Source organism: Fulmarus glacialis, unplaced genomic scaffold (genome assembly GCF_000690835.1).
Source record: "Fulmarus glacialis isolate BGI_N327 unplaced genomic scaffold, ASM69083v1 scaffold25702, whole genome shotgun sequence".
NCBI lineage: Eukaryota > Metazoa > Chordata > Aves > Procellariiformes > Procellariidae > Fulmarus > Fulmarus glacialis.
In genome coordinates, this window is record NW_009200286.1 from 30,616 (window position 1) to 53,274 (window position 22,659).

At 40.3% G+C, this 22,659-nt stretch overlaps 1 protein-coding gene across 1 annotated transcript in view; it reads right to left on the minus strand.

The window, feature by feature from the left end:
* Window positions 1-529: 529 nt before the first annotated feature.
* CCDC88C (coiled-coil domain containing 88C) overlaps window positions 530-22,659 on the minus strand; it is a 98,578-nt gene continuing 76,448 nt past the window's right edge. Inside the window, exons 18-30 of the mRNA XM_009573559.1 lie at window positions 22,041-22,229; window positions 21,516-21,677; window positions 20,117-20,394; window positions 15,173-15,316; window positions 13,449-13,635; window positions 13,066-13,211; window positions 11,555-11,644; window positions 10,472-10,713; window positions 6,364-6,546; window positions 5,915-5,983; window positions 3,978-4,279; window positions 2,749-2,964; window positions 530-1,543 (exon numbers count right to left, since the gene is read on the minus strand). Of these exons, the coding sequence (XP_009571854.1) occupies window positions 530-1,543; window positions 2,749-2,964; window positions 3,978-4,279; window positions 5,915-5,983; window positions 6,364-6,546; window positions 10,472-10,713; window positions 11,555-11,644; window positions 13,066-13,211; window positions 13,449-13,635; window positions 15,173-15,316; window positions 20,117-20,394; window positions 21,516-21,677; window positions 22,041-22,229 (3,222 nt within the window). The remainder of the gene's footprint in view (window positions 1,544-2,748; window positions 2,965-3,977; window positions 4,280-5,914; window positions 5,984-6,363; window positions 6,547-10,471; window positions 10,714-11,554; window positions 11,645-13,065; window positions 13,212-13,448; window positions 13,636-15,172; window positions 15,317-20,116; window positions 20,395-21,515; window positions 21,678-22,040; window positions 22,230-22,659) is intronic.

The following is a 22,659-nucleotide window of genomic DNA, read 5'->3' on the forward strand; positions in this document are numbered from 1 at the left end:
ACAGATCCATGGCTAAAGCCACACACTTTTGTTCTTCAGCTTTCTCTTTAAGCTACTTAAGCCAAGTGTCTGGTTCTGTCTTTGGGGGAGAAATTTGGCTTTTACGTGACCTTTTCAGTATGGTTAAGTTATTTATCAATGGTGGGACTGGGTTCAGCACACACACACGACCTGTGAAACTCTTCTTTAATGCAGGTAGAAGGGGTGCACAGTGCAGCGATGACAGAGGACCCTGCTAAGCTTCTCCTGGAGTGAGGGATGCTCAGCACCTGTGAGAATCAGGTGCCAAGCCTACTGTGAGATTAGATCAGGCTTCCACTTTGTTTTAGGCACAACAATGTCAAAAGAAGGGCTGGAGTTTTTTGCTCCTGTTTCTCTTAATCATACTTTGTCCAACTAGAAAACAGAACCCACAGAACACTCAGAGCAGCATGCAGCTGATGCCTCTGAGACCTGGGACAGTGTCTAGACAAATGCTACCTGGACATCAGCAATGCCAAACACACATACTACTAGCTGCATCCGTGGGTTACACACACCCATACTCATACCAAACCGTCTGCTGATCCCCCTGGGGATCCGGAGACCCGGGAGTGCTGTTGGAGCTGCTTCCTCTCACGGGCTCCTCCATAGCCCCAGCGCTGCCTTCTGGCAGCTTACCCTGGCACTTTTTAAGTAGGGCATCACCCTGGCCTTGCCCTAGGGAAATACTTCCCTCGGTGCTGCTGGAAACAGCTCTGGCAGGGGCCACTGTGGCCACCTCCCCAGTACGAGGGGCTGGCTTGGGTTTGACTTTAGAGGGAGTGTGCGATGCGGGTGAGTAGTGTTGCCCAGGGTTCACACGCTCCTGTTGCTGCACATTCAGATTGCTGGTGGATGCAGTGGGTGAGGCAGACAACTGATGGAAGGAGAGTGGCCTCTCATCTTTTGGTGAGGCCAGGGAAAGGCGCCTCGCATCAAGCTGCCGACAGCGGGAATCAACACCTTGCAAGGAACCTGCCACCTTTGCAGACTGTGGCCTCTCTCTTAAGGCTGCCTGGGAGCTCATTGGCGCAGAAGCCCTAGCGGTCTGACTGACAGCATCCTTGCCCCCACGCAGGTCTGCTGCTGACTTTTGATGGCTCTCCTGCCTGTATGTCTCCGGGCCGGTGGCTCTGAGGAGGTCTGCAGAGGCTAAGCTAAATGCCCTGCTCAGTGATGTAGTCCTCCTGCTCGCGGTTCCAGGCTGCTGAGGCTGTGCCATCTGCCGCATCCCACTGGCGGGCTGGTGCTGTGGCGTGTGAGAAAGCTTAAGGGACCCCTGGGAATTTGCCAGAGGCTCAGGTTCGACTTGTCTGAGGTTTGGCTTCATGTAATCTCCAGGCTTAGCTGTTCTTCCTTCTTCATTGGCGATGGTCATCTTTACAGTTGGAGCAACAAGACTAGTGGGCATCTTAGCAGCCTCCTTTCTGGATGGCTGAACCAGCAGGTTCCCAGCAGTTGAAGGCTCATTTGCTTTCCCAAAATAATCAGTGAGCAAGTCATCTCTGTTATTGGAGGTGTCCTGGTGTGAGAAAATATGCACATGCCACATTAATTGTCACTTTTTGCTTAAAGAATCATGCAGAGCTTTGTGTTCAGATAATCTTCCTTCCCACTTAATTCAATCCAAAAACAACGATAGATTTTATATTTAAAGTGGGGAACAGAAGATATAAATGTTTACAATGGGTAGAAATCCAAATCAAGGAGTAAATGGTCATCATACTTAGACCATGACAGCCTTGTTTGCCAGATTAATTGTCTTAAATTTAAAAAATTTCATCTCACTTGCAACCTGGGCAGCAGCTCTTCTGCTTCCTTTCACATCAGCCACTGTAACATCAATATCATGTTAATGACAGCCATTGGTATCAGCAGATATCAGTGATGGTCTGTCATCTTCCAGAATACAGTTCATCTGGATAACACTCTACTGTAACTTCAGGGATATAACAGGAGAGAATACCTTGGGGAGATGTGCTAGCATTACAAAAAAGTTTCATTGCTTCTCCATCGATTCCCCTCACCTCTCCCAGTCAATATACTATATATGTTAAAAGCTGCATGTACAATATAATGAAATGTACAAAAAATGATTACAAAAATGGAGAAATTATTGCTTGCCCACAATTAACTTAAAAATTTCAAGTCAGACAATTAACCTGGCAGTAAAAGAAAATATACAATGAATATTTCATGGGGATGGTCCATGCAATCCAAAAATGGTGATGTTTGATCAGCTGCCATTAGACTATTAGTATGAGGCATGCTCAGAATAGTTAAGGGACATGCTGAAAAATGTGCTGAAACAAGCTCATGGAATTTATTTCTTTACTTTTCTCGAGGGAGTATGTTAAAGCTTAATATATTCATTTCACTAGCGTTCCAAACGCTTCTTCCAGTCACAAAACTCACTGCTAGAAGTGAACACCATCAATGGTAATAGTGCAGCAGGAAGATTTCTATGCTCAATGTAAATGTTCAAGTGTTAGGGTTATTTGTAACTTCACTTTAAACTTCTGTTACACACATCAACATTATAGAATAACTAGTTCTCCAAAAACACACGTTTATGAACAAGCACTGGAAATACTTTACAAGCAATTAATGCAAGTGATCTGGCAGCCTTTAAAATAACAGCTAAGTATGCTTCTATAGGTATTAATATGCGAGCAAAAGCCGTGGTAAGTTGGGAGCTGTTGCCTTCATAGCAAGAACAACGGATACCCTGGGGATATACAGTGAAGTAGATCTCCTATTTCCCCTGCCTGTTCTGTGCCTCACGCTGTTGGGACATGAACGACTGAGGACTGATTCGAGTGACTGCGAAGGTTCCTGATGGAGGGAAGGACATAGGGAGTAGCAAGAGGGATACAGTGCATCAGCTTCTAACAGAAATTGGTGCAATGAAATCATTTCACTCTCATTTAAACTGCGCCGACGCTGAAAAGGAACAAGGATGACAGAAAGAATGAAAAAGGAGACATGGTCAGGTAGTTACAGACAAAAAAAAAAAAAAAAAAATCAAATTTTAAACATCTCTAAAAGCTAAGAATTGTATTTAGGATAATGAGAGAATAGGAGGTATATGTAAATACTGCTCTGAAAATTCAAGGACCAGAATTTACTGATGCCATAAAATGGTACAGCTCTATTGATTTCAATACTGTTACCAAGGCATTCATGGAACAGAAACATCTGTTCACTTACACTATCAGTGAATTTTTCTTAAAGATCTTAACATGCCCAATACTGCACCGCCTCACTACTGTACAGCATGTCTGAGCAGTAAAAGACAAATGCCATCTAGAAAACAAACATTTCATTTCTGACAAAACACTTCAGTGTGTGGCATATTCTTGCAGTCATTGAACCAAGAGAACAGTGCCAGTCAGCACACAAACATGCAGCATGGTGAAAGCATCGAGAACTTCCTTCGGCAAGAAAAACATTCTCTCTCAAATGCACTGATGGTATTTTCAGATTAGGAGATGGTTTTAACAACTGCATATTTTACACTTCAGTTGAAAACTACTGTTAGGTTTCATTTCTAATTACAGATTTAGCAGCTGGAAATTACACAGAAAACTTATCAGTTCACAAATAAAAATACCTGGAGCTGAGAACTAGTGATATAATACGAAACCTTGATCACAAGTGTTTGATATTAAAAAACCCCAGCAGTCCAGTACATAGTACTGCAGTGAATTATCTGCCTGATTTGCCACAGCTGATACACCAAAATAATTAGCAGAGTGCTGTGTGAAAGTTAATCTTGCCTTAGTTTTTGGAACTGTTTCATCCATTTTCCAAGATTCGATAGTTCTCTGCAAGTTCCACACGTATGAACAAGCAACTTCTTGTCTTTCCTTGTTTCCCTATGCTCTCATCCCCCTGAATCAGCTTTGCACAGTTTTTTGACATCTGCGATGGGCTATCTAGCTTTATTTACTTACACTTGGTGGGGACAGCCTGTTGCTCTCTTCCAAGAACTCTTCCAAAGTTACCATCTCACTGCCAGGTGAGGCAGAGTGTTGCCTGCCTGCGTAAGACTGGGATGGAGTACTCTTCTGAGGTATATCATAAGAGATCAAACCATTCCTGTGGGAGGAGGACTCATGCCTGCTGCTAGGGCTTAAGACTGCAGAAGGGGAGTGAAAGGGATAGGTGTCTCGGAGCAAGGCTGGTGCCTCTCTGCTGGGCACCATATCTTCACTGCTGAGGCTCTCGGTTCTACCATGGATATGATCTAAGGAACCTGAGGAGAAGCATAAATATCATTAAAGACACTGTTCTTCCCTCATTTCAGTAGATTTTTCACTGAGGTAGGAACTTTATCATTCAGGGCCACTTCCACACAGACTAGGTGGCATTTTTGACCTTACTTTCTCCTCCCACAGAACTCAAGGCAGTCAGAACTTTGAAAAATCAGGACTAGTAAATGACTTACAGCACATACTTTGAGCCCTTGTGCTAAACGAGCACAACTACTTGTCCAAGAATAGGAATAACACAGATAGTAAGGGGGCCTCTTTACCACCTCTGTGCCACTAGAAGATCTCCCAGTCTTGGCTGTGTGTGATCTGAGAGCCAAAACCTGCCAGTGGGAAAGCAGAAAGTGGATTTTTCCACAGTGCCAGGTCTCCTGGCATCCTTCAAGATGCACAATTTCAGCAAAAGCAAATCTCCAGAGCACACTGGTTCCATACACAAACTGTGTACAGAGTAAGAACAGCAGAGACCTGTTGCTGTAAAAGGAGTCTAAGAGCAGCCTGGTATTTCCCACAATATGATGCCAGTTAGACTGAAGCAAAACTAGACTGCCTGCCTTAAAAGCTACCTCTTGCCAGAATCAATCTTAGAAAAATACTTCTTGCCAGCAGTTTTGAGTCCCAAGACAGCCATGTCCAGATTGCATAATCATCACAATTTCAAAACAACAGACTTCAAATTTAATTGGAAGGAAAACGACATTTTGCACACAGTTTCATGGAATTTCACTTCCTGTTGTCAGAACTCAGCTGTAAAAGCTTTACCTTTCAAATTGAGAGGTGAACTACTGCTGGAAGCATTTCTACTGCTCTCTAAACTGTTTGGCCTGGACACTGAAAAACACAAAACAAGCATTGAACAAACAGATCTTAAGTTCCTCTGATTCTCTAAAAGAGAAGACTTGGCTACAGTCTGCCTTCTGAAAATAGGACCTGTGCAACCAAGTCACTTTGAAAACATTAACAACGTAATATACACAGGATGCCAAAGTCTGGACAGAGCAGAAACCGTTTTCATTTTTCAAATCAAGTTGTTCAGGATCCATCTTGTTTTTCTCACTTATTTTTTGCAAAAACAAATATGTTCTGGGTTTTGCTTTTACAGCAACTGCAAACAAAGTAACGTAAATACTGAAGAAGTTCAACAATAAGTTGCTGTGTCTTTCTCAGTTTGTTTCTTTGGAAGGAGCTGGGAACCAGCCTGCAAATTAAGTCTTCCACAAATCTCTAAGCAGGCAGTGCTGCTGCTGCACCAGTGATCCCGCCGTGCATCCACAACCCCACCCCAAAATTTTTAATTGCTGATTCACTCCCTTAAGGAAGGAATTGAACATTGTCCAGAAAAATCAGCAACAAATCTGTAGGACATGCATTAAAGGGCCTGTTGCTGGGGCAAGGCAACTGGTATCAAAGTCAGCATTGTTTTTGAAAATTTTTTTGGGGAAAACTTCCATTAAAAGCTTCTCAATAGAAAAATAGAAGTATACCAAAATGGTGCTGTGTTACTACATCTCATTCTATCATGTTAATTTAACTAAAATGCAGCAGGACAGTTCACGTCGATGCAGCGTAACAACTCTTAATATAGAGGTTTAGAGCATTCATATATGCTACAAGCTTACCGTGCTGTCTGGTGCTTGCAAACTCCAGCTCAGGGGACTGTTCACATAGATTATCTTCTGAATTATAGTCTGAAAAGAACACAAAACTTAAAAGGCAATATTAAAACACAGGAAGGTTAATCCTTCAGGTCAGTCTCCAATGCATTCTAGCAGTGTAGAAGACTGAGGTGATCAAGAGGGTTTTATAGAGCCAACACTAACTACTGCTGTGAACCACTGGGCACGGGAGAACTGACACCCAAATGTGATCTGTCAAGTTGATGATGTTACAAGAGTAAGGAAACCCTGTATCTCATGAATGAAACCATTAAACAGATAAAGTAGGAGTGAAAATACTAGCGCTCTGGTTTTGTACTTGAATGCCACTAAAAAGTCATGTTTCACCCACACAGGAACTACGAAGTAGCCTGACTTGTACTAACAGCTGGTATATCAAATGGACCGCACACCTGTTGGTCTGCTCTGGAGCCTGGAGATGGGGGTGGAAGTGTGCAGATGAATAGCTGAGGTCGAGTAAGTCCTGGGACCCAGCTCCACACAGCAGTGTTTTGTCGCAGAGTCTGCTGAGATTTCAACATTATCATTGCTGCCTCCGTGATGGGAATTCCTCTTTTGCTTTAGGTCCATTAACACTGAGGGGGAGAGAGGTAAATAAATACGAGACAATGAAAAATAGCATTAGGACGTTTGTATTTATCTGCCCATACAAACATGACAAGCAGGCACAAAGAAACTGCACAACAGAGGCGCTAGTTTTGCAAGCTTTTCCATAAACAGTTCGATATTGGATAGGAAATTTCTGCCACCAGTTTTTCAATCATGTGTGCTCTCTGTAAAGTGTAGGAGTGACAAGGGCTGCTTAGTGCCAGTGGGAGGGTTGATATTATACATGCAACAATTACCGTGAAAGGAGGAAGAAAAGGAGCAAAGACATGAATGCAGGTAAGTGAGGTGTGAAATTCCCATAACATTATTCCTTGCAGGTACATTTTACAATGTAAACTTCAGTAATAAAATAGAATAAGGAAAAGTCACACTTTTATTCAAAGAGAAATAACGCCTATTTGGAAATTACCTAGTACAATCCACACACTAAGCTAATTGCTTTCAGGTTCAGATCATTGCTGTGGTAAGAGCTCAGTTTCTACAAGGTTAAAACTCTGCTGCTCTTATGATGCTCTAGTGCAATGATTTTTAAGTGGAATTCCTGGGATCTTAGCATGATAACAACAAAAACTACCTGCTAGAATATTATTTAGATTCAGAAGGCTGAAGACATCTTTCCTAGTGATGAGGTAGGTTAATTCATTTCTTGTAATTGAATATAATGCTTTAAGGCACACATAAAATAGAACAAAATTTAAAGAATTTACTATAGGAAGCACCCTTAATGAGATGGAAAGATTCTAGTTTTCTATATATTTCTATGGAGTACTTGCTTAACTAATAGTAACTAAATGCTGAAAACACGGCAGAGTGCAGTGGTCAAAATAAACAACTTGCAGAGACAGACAGTTAGTTCAAAGCACAGGGCAGCAGCAAAGCTGTATTAGAGAAATGGACTGAGTTAGTGTCATCTTAGATGACTCCTGGAAGCTGACTTCAGAAACAATGTTTTCTCCCACAGTCTGTGTGGGCTCCATAGCACAGGGCTGGCACTTTCTCTCAGAATTGAGGTTTATGGCACACCTGTAGGGGCAATTACTGGCTAAAGCTTGCCATGCAAATCTGTATTTCTAATTGACTTTGCAGATGCACTTAACACCTTCCATAGATGCCAGAATTATTAATTGCCCTGGAGACAAATGTTCTCTACAAATCCCAAAATGAGCAGCAACAGGCTGCTGTGCCAGTGTCCCTGGTTGTGCCACAGAGGGACCACTTCTCAGAGTGAGAAGGGAGATGAAATCTTTTGGCTCTCTGCTGAGCTCTCCGTAGCGTATTGCCTATGGTGCATACGTTTCTCTAACACAGACTGGGGACTGGACCCACGCATTCATTTCAGAAGCCACCAGGTCATGACTATCAGGCAGTAAGAATTCTGGGCAATGGATCCATGATGAAGGTTATTCCCAATCTTAAGAGAACAAATCTATTTTCTTCTTCCAAAAAAAAATCTGTCAAAACTGAAGCAGCAGAAACTGAAACTTTAGCTCAATTCAAGATGAATTTTCATAGCTGGAAGTGTAAAACCTTGCTAAACAGTAGGTTTGAATGCAAACGTCAAGACACTTTGCGGAGAATAATTTTCCCAGTAGCTTCCACTCTATATTCAAAGCTAGACTATTTAAAAGCAGACAAAGATGTTAAAAAACCTGCCATTTTTAGCATTTAGTGGCACAGAATATTGCCAAAACCTCCAGGATTTAAGACTGCTTATATATTAGATTTGTATTTTACTAGGACTACAACATTGTAGAAAGCATAGCAACAGCAAATCAGTTCAACACTTGAACTGGACACGATGCAAGTATGTGACTGCAAGAAAGTATCGAAGCGCATAGCAACTTCACTTACTTAAAACATGCACCACAGCCAATATACATACGCAAACTGTATGCCATGATGTCCCCTAAAAATGTGCTGCATTGAAGAAATGATCCACAGTGTGCAATAGTGATTCATCTTCCACAGGAAAACTTAAGTCCATGTTCACTAATCTGTGCTTGTATTTAGAGTATTGTAAAGACATGCTGAGTGTTTCTATCAAGGTGTGTGTTCTTTTAAAGCACGTGGGATTTTTTTGTTTGTTTGTTTAAAGTATTCGTCAGAAATAAATGAAGATAAATGCTAAAGAGAAGGTGTTAGAAATCTCCCAATTCCGGGAAAGAAAGAGGTTCATTAGGAGAGGATGGGATGTCGGAAGAAGACCAGAACCGGAGCCGACTAGAGAGAGACTGATGATTCGATGGAGACTTAGGAGACTTTTCTTTATCCTTGATTTTGCTTCTCAAAAAGGCAATCTTTTTGCGCTGCGCAGCTAAATTGTTATCACCCAGGTATCCCAAAAAGAAGAAGAAAAAAAAGTAAAAAAACCCTTATAAATAAAACTTGAAGTGTCTTAAAACAGATTAAAGACTACACAACCAGTAAAAACGAAAAAGGCTAAACAAAGACTAACACATATAATTGGAGGACTGATTAACGCAGATTAATCATAGTTAATCTGACCCAGATTAACGCATAGATTAATGCATATACATAAAATATAAACAAGTCCATCAAGAAATTACTGTTAGATCACCCAAAATGTTTTTACTTAATAAGCGAAAATCAAATAGGTGTGCATGTTACTTAGTGATAATATACTCAAATTTCCTAGATGTCTTCTAGGCTTTAATACTGATGCTCACCATCTCAACATAAGCATGTTTCATATAACATCAAAAAGAATGAAGCCCCAGAGACTTTCTGTTATCTCTGGCACTCCATGAGGGCCTTGTTCTGTGGAAACCCAAGCCCAAATTCCCAGGTTGAACTTTGGATGCATGTTAAACACTTAACATCTCCTGTAATCACATGGATGACTTGAGACATGCATTTTTTTTTTTAAGTGAATCAACGACCTCGAAGAATTAGAATGGAGAAAGAGAAATATAAAACCCAATCAAAACAAAAACTTCAGCCAGACATACACTTGCAGTAGTTTATAACAACAGTTCTACCCTCCTCAGCTGCTCCCTTTCTATTTCCCACACCCCCCAGTGGGAAGACAGGAATTATTATTTAGGGATTAATTTCAAAACTGCTTCTTGAAAAGTATTCCTGGAGGACAATGATCTACATATAGAAGCTGACAGAAGCAATCTCAATAGAATAAGCAAAGCTTGGAATATATATTACATTTAATAAAGATCACAGAGTATTTATTTTGAGGAGCTTTTGTTTAAACTTCCCATAATTAGGAACATTTGATTTACTGTATGAACTAACTAAACAGAAAAAGAAATCATTCCATCTTCCTTACGTTCAAGTGTTCAAATAAGTAATTTCATCATTTTACATTAAGAAATTCTTAGTTTGATTCAAAGTCAAAACATGGTATCATCCTCCAAAATAATTAGATAACAACAAATTAGCATTTTTACGTTATTTCTTTTGCATGTACGCCATCTCCTGGCATTGGCTATATGAGCAGCTATTACCCATTTGAAGAATAGTTGCTAATGAACCATGATATTCTAAGGTCCAACTTTAAACTGCTTTGTGGCAAAATCCCAGTAAATGAAGTATTTTCACCAAATTACTCAGTAACATGCAATTAATTCAGGCAAACCAAGAAACTATATACAAAAGCTGAAGGGAGAAGAAGTAGGTAAAAGGAACAAACCAAACTAAAACCAAACCAAAACAAAAAACCCCCACCTTTTAGTTTAATCAGCTTTTTAGTTTAGGGGTTTTTTGCTTACTAAAACTTTTAGTTTACGAAAAAAAGGGATATAAAGAATAACGTGATGGAGTATTAACATATCCTATATATTAAATCTCTTAAAAATATTTCTAAAATCTTTTCAAAAAATACTGTTCAGCTCATAATTTAGGCTGGGCATTCCTTACCTTTGTTTGAAGAACCCCCAGGGTTCTCTCTCTCTTCCATGGAGTTTGACCCTTGAGAGTTATTATCCTGAGTCTCTTGTTGATGTTTCAGTTTTTGGAAGGCAGATGGAGAGTTTACCGTCTCTGGGGATTCAGAATGCCATGAGGGGCTTTCTGCTGCTGGTTTCAACCGCTCCCTTGTAGTCTCCTTCTTTGGCTTGATTAGTTTGACTAAGGCTCTGGCTCCAATCCAGTGGTTTTTCCTGATAAAGCAGGTTTTGTGAATGGGATTCATAAAAAACTACAAGAAATACTCCCTGAAGTTTACAGCTGTGCTAAAGTCCTCAAGCCATCCTACATTCTTATTTGTCTACTGTCATGAATTGGTTGGAAAGATGCAGCATGAATTTCACAGAGCTTGAGATCCATTTCTCTCCCAAAGTCAAAATTATTTTACAGAAATATTTCTTCAGCATGAGAAATGTGAGAAAGACAACCGTTCCCTCTGCTAGAAATCTAAACTACACATATGGACCCACATAAGATGTTTTAACAGTGTGAAAAGCTCTACTACAGGAATAGACTGAGAAGGAAGGAAATGAAAACGGCTTTAAAGATGAATCCCTCTCTTTGCTAAGGCTATCAGTCAGAACTATGTGTGGTGGAATTAGCTTGGCTCGTTTTTGTTGTTCTTCACATAATTTTTTTAAGTCCTTTCTCTCCGATGGACTGCTTATCCCCTTTGAAAGAGCAGCTCTGGAAGCTCCTACTGCTGCTTAGTCACCATACTGGGGGTCCCATCTCCTCCCCCCGCCCACTTCTAGGGACAAGATGATATTCATCAGGGCAATGTGGCTCTTTTCCAATTAATACTGTTTCAGGTTTCAGTATTAAAACAGAGAGCCCCACGTGAGGTACTGTGATCTATATTAACACAACCTGCTGCTTCAGAGAATGGCTTGCAGAGTGAGAATGAAGAGAGAAGTGGAGATGACACTGTTCTTATTTCAGATTAAATTTCTGTTATCTCCAGTTATGGAGAGCCCTTTCTCACCCTCACAAATCTGTACAACAACAGCAGAACTGAACCCATATGGGACTTACTTTTTTGGAGTAGGATCATAAAACTTGTACTGATCCATTATCTTCTCTTCAAGTTTTTCCTTGTGTCTCCTTAAGGCGTTCAATTTATCACTGTGAGAGGGAAAAGCACATTCTGAACCATCCGTATGAAATTAAGCATAACCAAAATATTGAAGACCAAAAGCCACCAAGAGAGGAAAGAGACTGAAAAATCTTCCTATCGCATAACCTTCAAAATCCTACTGAGCTCATTCACTGTATTTAGAGAGGGCAAATGCAAAAGCCTACCAAACTTGTTGATAGGTGATTTTTGTGCAATAAGCATGAAAGGTGAAAGAACAACAGTAGATTACTTACTAATAACTCAGGCAGAGTTTGTCTGGTGGTTGTTAAGATTAATCTTATTTTGCTTTTTGAAAATTCGTTTGCTGATTGTTCAGTCTTATTCACAGATCACTGACAATTACTCACGGGTTAAGATCCTTACATAGTTTGAATTTCTTGTCTACATGACAACTGGGTGTTTTATTCCTGTTCTGCTTACTCTGTGGTAACTAGAGAAATAAATGTTTGATCTTTGTAAGACTACTTTGGTCTCTTGCAAGCAGCGTCAAAGCACTTTCAGGAGTGCCATACAACCTTACTATTTTATTTACTCATTATTTTATTAACCTGTACAGTGGATGTTAGCAAATCTTTTTTCATTCAAGTAGTAGGTCTAATGTACCTCCATCACAGAACTGTCAGACACATGGATAAATATGGTTAGAGTACATTTGAACTGTATTCAGCCAATTTCAGCAAACAATTTCTAACATTTCAACCATATAATCCAGTACTGAAATAAAACTCAGTCAGTAACTCCCACATCATCCTGAGGTGCTTAGACTAAAATTCTCGGGATTAAGAACACTTCCTTCTTTCATACCTATAAAAGAAATTCACTGCAGTGAGAACAGGATTCTTTGTAAATGTACGATGTGTTTCAACAGGGTATCTCACTTGTGTGTGTCACCCTGTGCATGCGGGACACAGTGATGTATGCTGATACTTGCTTCCTTAAAAACAACATCAAAGGAAGTATTTCTTATAATGCACATGACAAAACCTAGAGGAGTATGAATATTTGCTATTCTTCAGGAATCTATATACAAAATGACTCTCATAAGACTAAATTTTTGTTGCAACTCAGCTGTTTTCCAAGCTCTTCAGAAACCTTTGAGAAGTACCACTGGGTTTAGCATTCCATCTTTTATAATTAAGTTTTCCACATGGGTTCATCTATATTATTTGAAAAGATCTGTGCTTTTCCAGGTGTCTCCTGAACATCCCTTTGCGGTAAAGCAATACAAAGAAATTTTGTAGCTTCTCCCCATTACATATATCTCCTCCTGAACGTCCCCTTTTCTAGCCAGATATCAAGTAGACCTATCATTCCCCTGCCTGTCCTTCCAGTCCTGAGAGATGATTTGTATTCTATGTTTGTCTAGATGACTTTTTTAGTTTCACAATTCAAATTTCTAGTTTCTTACATGTACTGTTTCTGTTCTTCATGATACTGCTCCTTGTTCTCCATATTCTGCTCCAGTAACATCTGATTCTGCTGGCTCAGCATCTGAATCTGACTCAGGAGATGATGGTTTTCTTCTTCCAGATTTCCCTTTAGACGGGACAGCAGCTATTAAACAAGATAGATTAATTTCTCCTCTGCATCTGGCTTCCCTGGAAGAACCATAATCAAGCTAACACAATATCATAGCAACCTAGGATATGAATCTATAAACTTCAAAGTATATGGGGGTATTACTACGACCACATAGCTTGACCTTCTATATATAGTGAGTCAAAAACTTCACACAATGAATGTTAGCACTCTAACAGGAACCCAGCAGCATACCTACCTATAGCTACTCACCTCACAGTGGTTATCCAGCTTGGTCAGAGAGAGATCCATGGACTGGTGCTGTTCTTTAAGCTCATCGTAGCGAGCCTGCCAACGATTCAGCTCCAGCTGAGAGTTGTTCAAGGAAGTTTTCAGCTCTTTAGTGTGTGAATGCAGCCCTTCATACTCTGCCTTTAGTTGGTTGTGCAAGAAATTCACCCTAAACACAAAGAAGCCAGCAGGCTTATGAAGGACATTTCATAGAAAGTACCTCATATTCAAAGACCACACCATCAGTGTGCAGCTGTCACTAAATCAAATATTAAGTTCCAAAGACTAACTCCTAAAGACATTTTTATTCTAAGCATACAATGAAATTTTATCAAGACAGTAGCAACAGCATTATAAAACACTTCAAATCTACAAAAGAACTGAAAGGAGAATAGATGAAACATAAAACTGCTATTTCCTCAATGTGTAAGAAACACCACCAATTTCTGAGGCACAATTTTTTTATTTAAGAGCATTTGGATATAAAGGCATCGCTATTTGGCACAAATAAAGAACATTCACAGAATTTTTTTCCTGATGCATGAAATATAAGCATTAAAGTGTCCTGAATGATGAGACATTGCAATGTTGTAAGATGATACTGTGGCATTCTTTTACAGCTTTTGGTAAACCTAAAAATGTCTACAAATCATGAAGGCCTGAAATTAAATAAATAGATAAATAAAAAAGATTAAGTTCTGTATCTGCTGACAGATGAGCTAAGCCTTGCTCTCCACCAGCACTGCAATCAACATTTTGCAACATCTTCCTTTGTTTCTAGAGAAACTGAGTTGAAAACAGCAAGCTTAAGGAAACCTCCTTTGCAGAGCTCTGCAGTGTTCTAAAGTACATTATAATTGGGACAGCATATGAAACTTCTGAGACTGAACTTAACATGTGATTTTTAAATATGATTCAGTCTGGCATTGCTTTAACTCGGTATGACCTTGGCCCCTTATTTGTACCAAACTATTTCTCAAAACACTTTTGTAGTATTAACAGTGGCACTGAACTGGTTATAATGGAGAGCGCCCCAGCAGGGATACAAGTTGGGGAGGAGGACACGTTTTACTGCTGCATTATGTATAGTTCGGATGCTAGCTCACAAAAGAGGTTTTGACATGAGTTAACAGTTACCCATATGATCATATGAATCACTAAGCCCACTTTTAATAACAAGAGTCAACTCTCTTTCTAGTATTAACAAATGGCAGCTTTCTCTGGGCAGCAGAAAATAAACAGCAATGGTAACTCCTAGAAGTAAATCATACTGTGTAAAAAACATAATACAGTTCTCCTTGAGGGACACAACTGGGTAGCAACCATTTCACACAACTCTAGATATTACTGGGGGTTTTAAGTATTTGTAGTTCTACTTAAAGACAAGCACTTGGAAACAACTCATTACAGAAACGCTTGCGAACTTCCACACGTGGAAGCTTATTTTGAATGAACAAAAGTCGTGGGATCAGACCATGTTTGAAGCTCTGAATAACAGTATTTGTTGATAGTGTCCATGAAGCTGATAATCTTAAATGAGTTAAACAAAATGATCAAATTAACAAGACAGAAATTGAGAAAAAATAACAGACACATTAATGAAGGTATTCTGGAGCTACAGTTAACACAACACGATACAACAACTGTATGTTTTACATAACTGACTTTCTAATGATCTATACAAGGATTTAGCAAGGGAACCATACCTGTCCAGTTCCTCCCTCAGCTTCTCATTTTCCCCAGTGGTTATTGCATTTGATCTCCTCTCTTGTTGGAGAACCTCTCTCTCAGTTTTTAAAACTATTTCCAACTCTTCCAATTCTGCCTTGTATTTCATTAAACTCTTGTATCTGCAAAAAGAGGAGCAGCATACTCTCAGCTTTCATTTAAACATTTTTCTCCCTCTAGTTTAAGATTTTTAATAGGTAGTACCACAACGACCAGAAAGAATTTTTTTTCCCTGCCTGCTTAGTTTCCTACACATTTGTGTGGTAAAACATCTACCAGGGCTGAAGAATTCCACACTAAACATGGAAATTCAGCTTAGTCTGTAAGTCAACACAGAGGCTTTTAGAAAGAAAATGTATTTTTTAAGCAAACTGGAATACAATTGCCATAACCTTATTTCAATTCCAGATTCTGATCATTTGGTAAAAAGCATGTGAGTCTCCAGGGTGAGTGAAAACTGCATCATTAAACTGGAACCCCATTCACAAATAATTGTCAGTGGCAGGTTTCAAAAACCTGACTAAAAAGCAGAAAGCAGCAGCCAAAAAGCAACAAGAAAGCAAGTGGAATGAGCAACAGTTTATTACGTAACAACCTAACGCATATTAGGTTATATGCACAGGTAACAGCATCCTGCATAGGTAATAATCTCCTGCATATTCCAGACAGATGATGAGGCTAGTATCAGTGAGTTGACAGCAAAACACCTTTAAGCAGGGGCTGACCCACCTGCTTGAGTGGCTCTACTTATTCACTAGTAAGAAACTCAAGAGCAACACCAGTGTTCACATCCAGGCTTCCACTGTTACCTGGTTTATACAATTTGTGCATAAATCATTCAGGGCGGGCACACGGGCAGAGACAGAGGGCAGATGCCATCAACTGTGTCTTTAATTTTGATCTCTGGAATGCTAAAATAACAGAGATGTGGAACTCCCCTGATACTTGGCACAGGCATCGATTAGGAGGTTCAGCCTCCCTGAGCTACTACACCGCCTGCATTCACAAAACGCTGCAAAGAACGAGGTGGCTTGAGACCCCTTCGAAAAACAGCAAGCTGTTCTCAGAAGACTTTTTCCTCTGGTGGTCTCTGTCAGGGTCTGTGCCCATACACATACACCAGCAGAAGCCACTGGGGACACTGGTGCAGTGAATGTCCAAAGTTATCAGCACATTTTTCTGACTGTGATAAAAGGATATTGCCTCGAAATATCCCTGGGCAGATACACCTGTGCCAATCAGGCTGGGATCTTCTAAGTCTTCTAAATCCTTCCAAGCAATTTTAAAACAGCAACTAGGTGGAAGTTGCAGCATTGCTTGAAAAAGCTAGAGAGAACAAGGATCATCTATCTGCAACTCTCATCCCAATGGAGATGAATGCAGAGCACAGTTACTCTGCAGTCACGAAAACTTCAAAATAAAAACAAAAGCAGCAGACAGCACCAAATACACTGATTCTTGCCAACTTGTTTTTCTTTCAGGCTACCATTCCCTTTGTCCCAGGGTCAAATTACAGCCTATCCCAAATTCCAGTCCATTGAAGGGCCACACAGAAAAGTACCTGTCTCCCAGACAAAAGCTGCTTTTTGCTATTCATTCCCAGTAACAGCAGTGGAGTTTAATTAACCTTATTTATTTGTTTTCTTCCTCCATTCAGCTCCAGGACATTTCGAATTCAATGTCCATACAACAAATGGAAGAACCTGAAAGCAAAGGAAGGTTTCACATCCAGCTCCAAGAAGGATTTAAGACAGACTGCACGCCAATCCAGAGTCTGCGAAGACAAACTCCTCCGTCAGTCCCTTGGCAGAGATTACCATGGCTGCCTCTACAGAAATTGTGTTGTGAATTCTTTTGCCATTTCTGTATGATAGGGCTACTCTGTTCATTTTTATCCAAGCCCTCTATTTTTTAAAGAGTGCTACTTAGAGGGAAGCAGTATACTGGTCCAGTTTTACCAGCTTGGCCCAGCTCCACATGCTGCCTTTGAGCATGAGAACCCCTGAGGTAGACCACAGCTGTTCCCACAGATATTAGGTGAAAGGTAAGAAGGAAGAGACTGTTTGCAAAAATGCAAGAGATTCTGCACCTCCGGAGCCCTAATGAAACCCCTAGGCAAAATTTTCTTGTAGTCCGGATTCAGCATAGAGCTGCTCTACGATTTGAGCAGGATTTGTGCAATCTGATAAACTCTACCACTGGGGGCAAGGTTACCCATCCTGTAGGCTATTCAACACTCATGTTCACTCCACTTCTTTAAGCATCAGGCATTTGGACAGAGGGGTTTTAAAAAGATTTTCTTATAACATGCCAATAAAATCCATTTTGGCTCTGATGCAGTCCATTCCTGGCATTGAACAATCATATTCCTCTTTATTCCTTTTGGCTTTCACTCTTTCTGCCGCTTTGTTCGAGAAATACTGTGGGTAGGTATTTCTGACTGAGAGAACTTTAAAAATGCTCAGCTATGGTAAAAGGCATCTGGCAAAAGGAATCCAGAAAAACAATTACCAGCAGCACTGGCAACATAATAATACAAGTCCTTGCAATATGTAACCGTCCACAGCAGGGATTCTGTTTTTCCAGTGAGATGAGTTTTTCCAGTATCTCTGCAGGATTAGACTTCTCCGGGTAAGCCACAAAGAAATGCTCAAGGATCTGCTAATCAATTGTAGCTAGTAAGTTATTACCTCCCCTTAGTAATGTGCAATATGTAAAGCAATTTAAAAAACGCAACAAAAGAGTCCAGCCTTTCTGTGCTCACTGAGATGGTCAGCCAAACACCACAAAGTCAAGAAACTGCTATTAATGGCAAATGTTCCTAACATACTAACTCTCCTTTTCTTGCTAGGTCAAACCCACATGTCTGTGGTTTGCTGGGCTATGACAGGCCATTTCACTGCAGTTACACACAACCCATTGTTAAATCCCCACTGCAGTGCTAATACTGTGCAGATAGAGTCGAGGGAGGTTTAATGAAGTTTGCTCAGGTGCAGAAAATATCCTGTGGTTAGAATGCATCAGAATGAACTACACAAACCTTGCGGACCTTGGCTGTACACGGTGTTAGGAGTCCACAAGCTAACTAAAGTTGCTGTGGATTTTTCTAGATGAGCTGCAGTCATAGGTTTGTGCAAGAGTGCAATTCTGCCTTAAGCAACAGAACTATGATTGCAGTGCTGCCACCAACTGAGAAAAACCAATTACCTTGGAGTTGGGACAACCAAAACCCGTCTCTTAGACACTGCACAAGCAAAGTTCTTGGCTGTACTGAGCTTCTCTGGGAAAATTTAGTAGGTGGTGCGTTCTAGCTGAAGTTGAAAGTGCGATACTTCACCTTAGCAGTTAAATGCCTCAGAGCGGCAGAAGAAAACAATTTTCTTACAGCTGTTTTTCTAACTTTCTCCCCTCTGCTCCCTCAGCCAGCTGAACTGCTCATAACACATGATGGAGGGAAAACGAAACACACACACACAAAAAGTGGCTTGTCTCTTTTTTCTGACAGCCAAATGGAGACACAGGCTGTCCTTGGACAAATCACCTTGATAAGTATGTTTTGAGACTGATCTGCTGAGGAGGACACTGCACTCTTAAAACTGCCAAAATCAACCTGCTTTGAGTATAGAAAAGGCCACCATCTGCTCCCCTGCAACATCTCTCACTGGCAGCCCCATCTCAGTAACAGAGTGTCCAAACGGTTAATGTTTACAATGGTGATCTGAGCACTTATCACTAAAGATAACCTATTTTTAGAAAACCACTTTTTCCTTAGGCTAGAACTGTTTAATAATTGGTACTCATCAAGAAAAGAAAGAACCAAGCAAACTGCCTCAGCAGACCACAGTGTGATAATCTCAAGCAAAGTCTGAATCAATGAGAACCATTAATCAGTCTGAGAGAGACTTGGTAGGCAGGAACAGTGGCTGTGTAATCACTTACAGCTCATTTAGTTGACAGCCAAGCAGCTGTCCTGTTACACAGCCCTGGTAGTATTTTAATCACAATAGGTTTACTTTTGTATTTTATCAAAATCTACCACACATTGTATTGCCAGCTCCTTAGTCTTTGGTAAAAAAAAAGTTTAGCACCAGTTTGTAGTCTACCCTCAAATATCACCACTGAGTTGCTCTAAACCCAACTCATGGTCTTGCACAGAAATTGAACCTAAATACAGATATTTTGAGGAAAATCACTGAATTGTGTAAGAAAAGTTTTGAGGGGTAGGCAGAGTGGCATTTATGTAGTAGTACATTATATATATTGTTCTATCCACACACAACTGTCAGAAAATAACAGCGACTAGAGACTAAACAATAAACAGATAACTCCGATTTCACAATTCATTTGAAGGGCCTGAAGCAAAAGCCTTGTGAGAACTAGAAGAAAATAAATAATACAACACTATCTCATAGCTAGCTCAATATGGCTTCTTTCAGGGAGCCTCCTTTGTCATGAGGTTGATGCCACACACAATCTTCAATGATTTAAATTTCTCAAGATACATACGACTCACACATAGGTAATCACCTAGATGACTTGCAGATCTTACTGTATGACTGGAAAAGATACCCCACACAGTAGAACTGGGAGAATCTTTTTAAGGCTGCATGTTATTATAGTGCAGATCCTTAAATGTAGTAAAGACATTTAAGCTACTTCTGACAAAGCATCCCCAAGACCCAAGCTCATGTTTGCTAACTATCACCAGTCATCTGTGGTCTGCCACCTTTAGAGGTCTAAAATCTATAACTTTGCAAATATTTTCATCTAATCTCCTAATGATAGCAAGAATGAGAAGACACTTTTTCAGGCGAACAACTTACTCTGTAGTTTCCATTTGTGATTGGATACCAACATTTAAGGCTAAGATTATGGACATGGACACATTCTGGCTACACTACACGCCTGAGCAGTGAGCGTACCTCTCACCCAGACCTTTGTGCTCCAGATCCAGGTTTTTGTGTAACGTTTTTAGGCAGCTGTGCTGGTTTATTAGCACTTCATATTCTGCGGACTGCCGTTCATGCAGTGAAGCAAGGTGTTCATGGTCCTGAAGCAATGACTCATACTCAGCTTTCAGCTGCTCCTTCTGTTTCAGTAGATTTTCATTCTCATTCTCCTTGGCTGTCTGCTGATTTTGGAGTAAAGCATTCTGGGTCATCAGTGAAGCACTCTGGGAGCTCAGGGTTGAATTTTCTACCTAAAGTTTCTCAAATAAAAAGCAAGCATTACTTATTTACACCTACTGGCACATACAACAAATGTAGTAGCAGCTTGTATCTGTAGAGGGTTAATCAAGAATGCATCTATTGCTTTGTAGACTTAAGACATTTATGTACAATTTGGCATCATTTTGGTATTGCTGGTAGTATGCACCATATAAAGCCATGCTATCAGCGGTCTGAAAAGTATCAGGATAATCTCCAAACTGAAACAACACTGTTTTACTAGCAGAAGCTCTTGAGCCTGAAGACCAAGATGAGCTGGAATACTCGCAACTAAACTGCAACTCTGACAATCATGTGCAAAGCCAAAGTTACCCCATGTTTGTGTACAAGTAACGAAAACTTAAGTTCACCCAAACTCAATAAAATTAACTGCACCATTGTGCATGGGGGCAGCACTCCTAACAAGTCTGATTTCAGTAGATAGGTAGCGCATTGATTTTTTATGTTGCTTATATACTTCAATTGCAAGTGAGAAATAAGTAAAGAGAACAGAAAAAAAAAAAAAATCTGTGAACATGTGAGAGGAAAAGATTGAAAAGGGAAATTCCCATCAAAAAAATTAAGAGCTAATCCAATGTTATCCTTTAAAACTGTTCTCTTTCTCAAGCTAAGTTTATTTTTTCAAAATTACAGTAATGTTTAAGAGTATCTGTTTTCCACTGGCAACTTTGACATTTTGTCCGAAAGTGTGAAAACTGTGATTGTAACCCCTTCCTACAATGCCTCTTGTGCCCTCTTCCCATTTCTTCCAAGCTCTTTCACAGGCATGGCATTACAGAAAAAAAGAGCAAAGATCTTTTATTCCAGAAGTGCAGCTTCTGGAATAACTGGATTTTGCTGTATTGATTTTACAAATTTCTCTCTACCTACCTACCTTCTTAACGAAGACAGCTACCAGACATTAGCTACAGAGCCAATTTCCCTCTTAGCTTGGAGAAATTCAGACCTCAAAATAAGCTCCACCTTATGGGCCTCATCTTTACATCACTACATCAGACTATCAATACAAACATTTTCTTATTAGCTGTCATCTTCTCTACGCCACTATAATCAAATCCACTCCTCTGGCACAGAGGTGCAAGGCTGTCCTGACCTGGAGTTTGGCCGTCTGTGTCTGCAGGGCAGTGTTGTGCTCCTGAAGGAAGACATTTTGCTTCTGTAGTGTCAGGATCTGATTATTGAAGGAGACATTCTGTGTTTCCAAATGCTTCAGCTGTTCTTTAAGCAGCTGCTTCTCAGTCTGCAGGACTGCATTCTGAAAGAGAGATGGCATTGAAGGAGTGACAGGAAGAAATGAAACAGCTGTCCTGATCATTTGGAGTCCTATCAAAGATGAGAATCAATTAGTGATGATCATTCTGTAACAAATGTGCAAAAGCAAACTCTTCCCAGCATTAAATGAAGGTAGGATAGATGTTAATCCCTGCAATGATGTTATACAAGACATATATAGCATTAAAGTCCCGTGCAGTCCTAAGAGATACCCGAGGAATTTGGTAGACTTAAGTGCTCCAGAAAACCCACCAGATTCCTATAAGCTCAAAAATCCAGTTCCCAGCAACCCACTCATGATCAAACGGGAAGTCTGAGAGATAACAGGAAATAGAAGGCGGCTTACATTCCTTTCCAGTTCAATTGCCCTGTCCTTCAGTTTCAGCAGCTCCATGGTAGCTTCTTGGTGTCCTGTTTCCAGTTTCTCATTCATTTGGTGGTTGGGAATGAGTTTCTCTGCGGAATACCTCAGTGACTTCTGAGCATACTGCCCATCCTGTTGAGTCTGCTTAAGTGCATCAAAATCCTTCTTTACCTGCAAAGCCAACAAGCAACAACCTTCAACACTGATTTAACAGTGGGATTTTATATTAATAATGTTGGGACATGCAGTTCCTCTCTTGCACTGTAGGGACTTTGAGGGATTCAAGAACCATTACCCTGACTTCACAGATGGGGAAGCTGAGACACAGACAGGTGGAAGAATCCATGTCTCTCGGCCTCCAGTCAGGTGCCCTTTGACTCAAGCTCACTGTCACCTAACAAACAGGCTGTTCTTAGGTGAGACGTTTCAACTGCAGTCTTCCTCAGCCTATGCTTTCATTAAACAAGGTAGAAAAACAACACCGTGGCAATGAAAAAAAAAGGGAGAACAGAGATCTGCACATAGTGGTTATGTAAAAAAACCTCCTGCCATGCCCCCGGCCCAACAATTTTGCTGAAATTGGTGCTATTATATAGAAAGG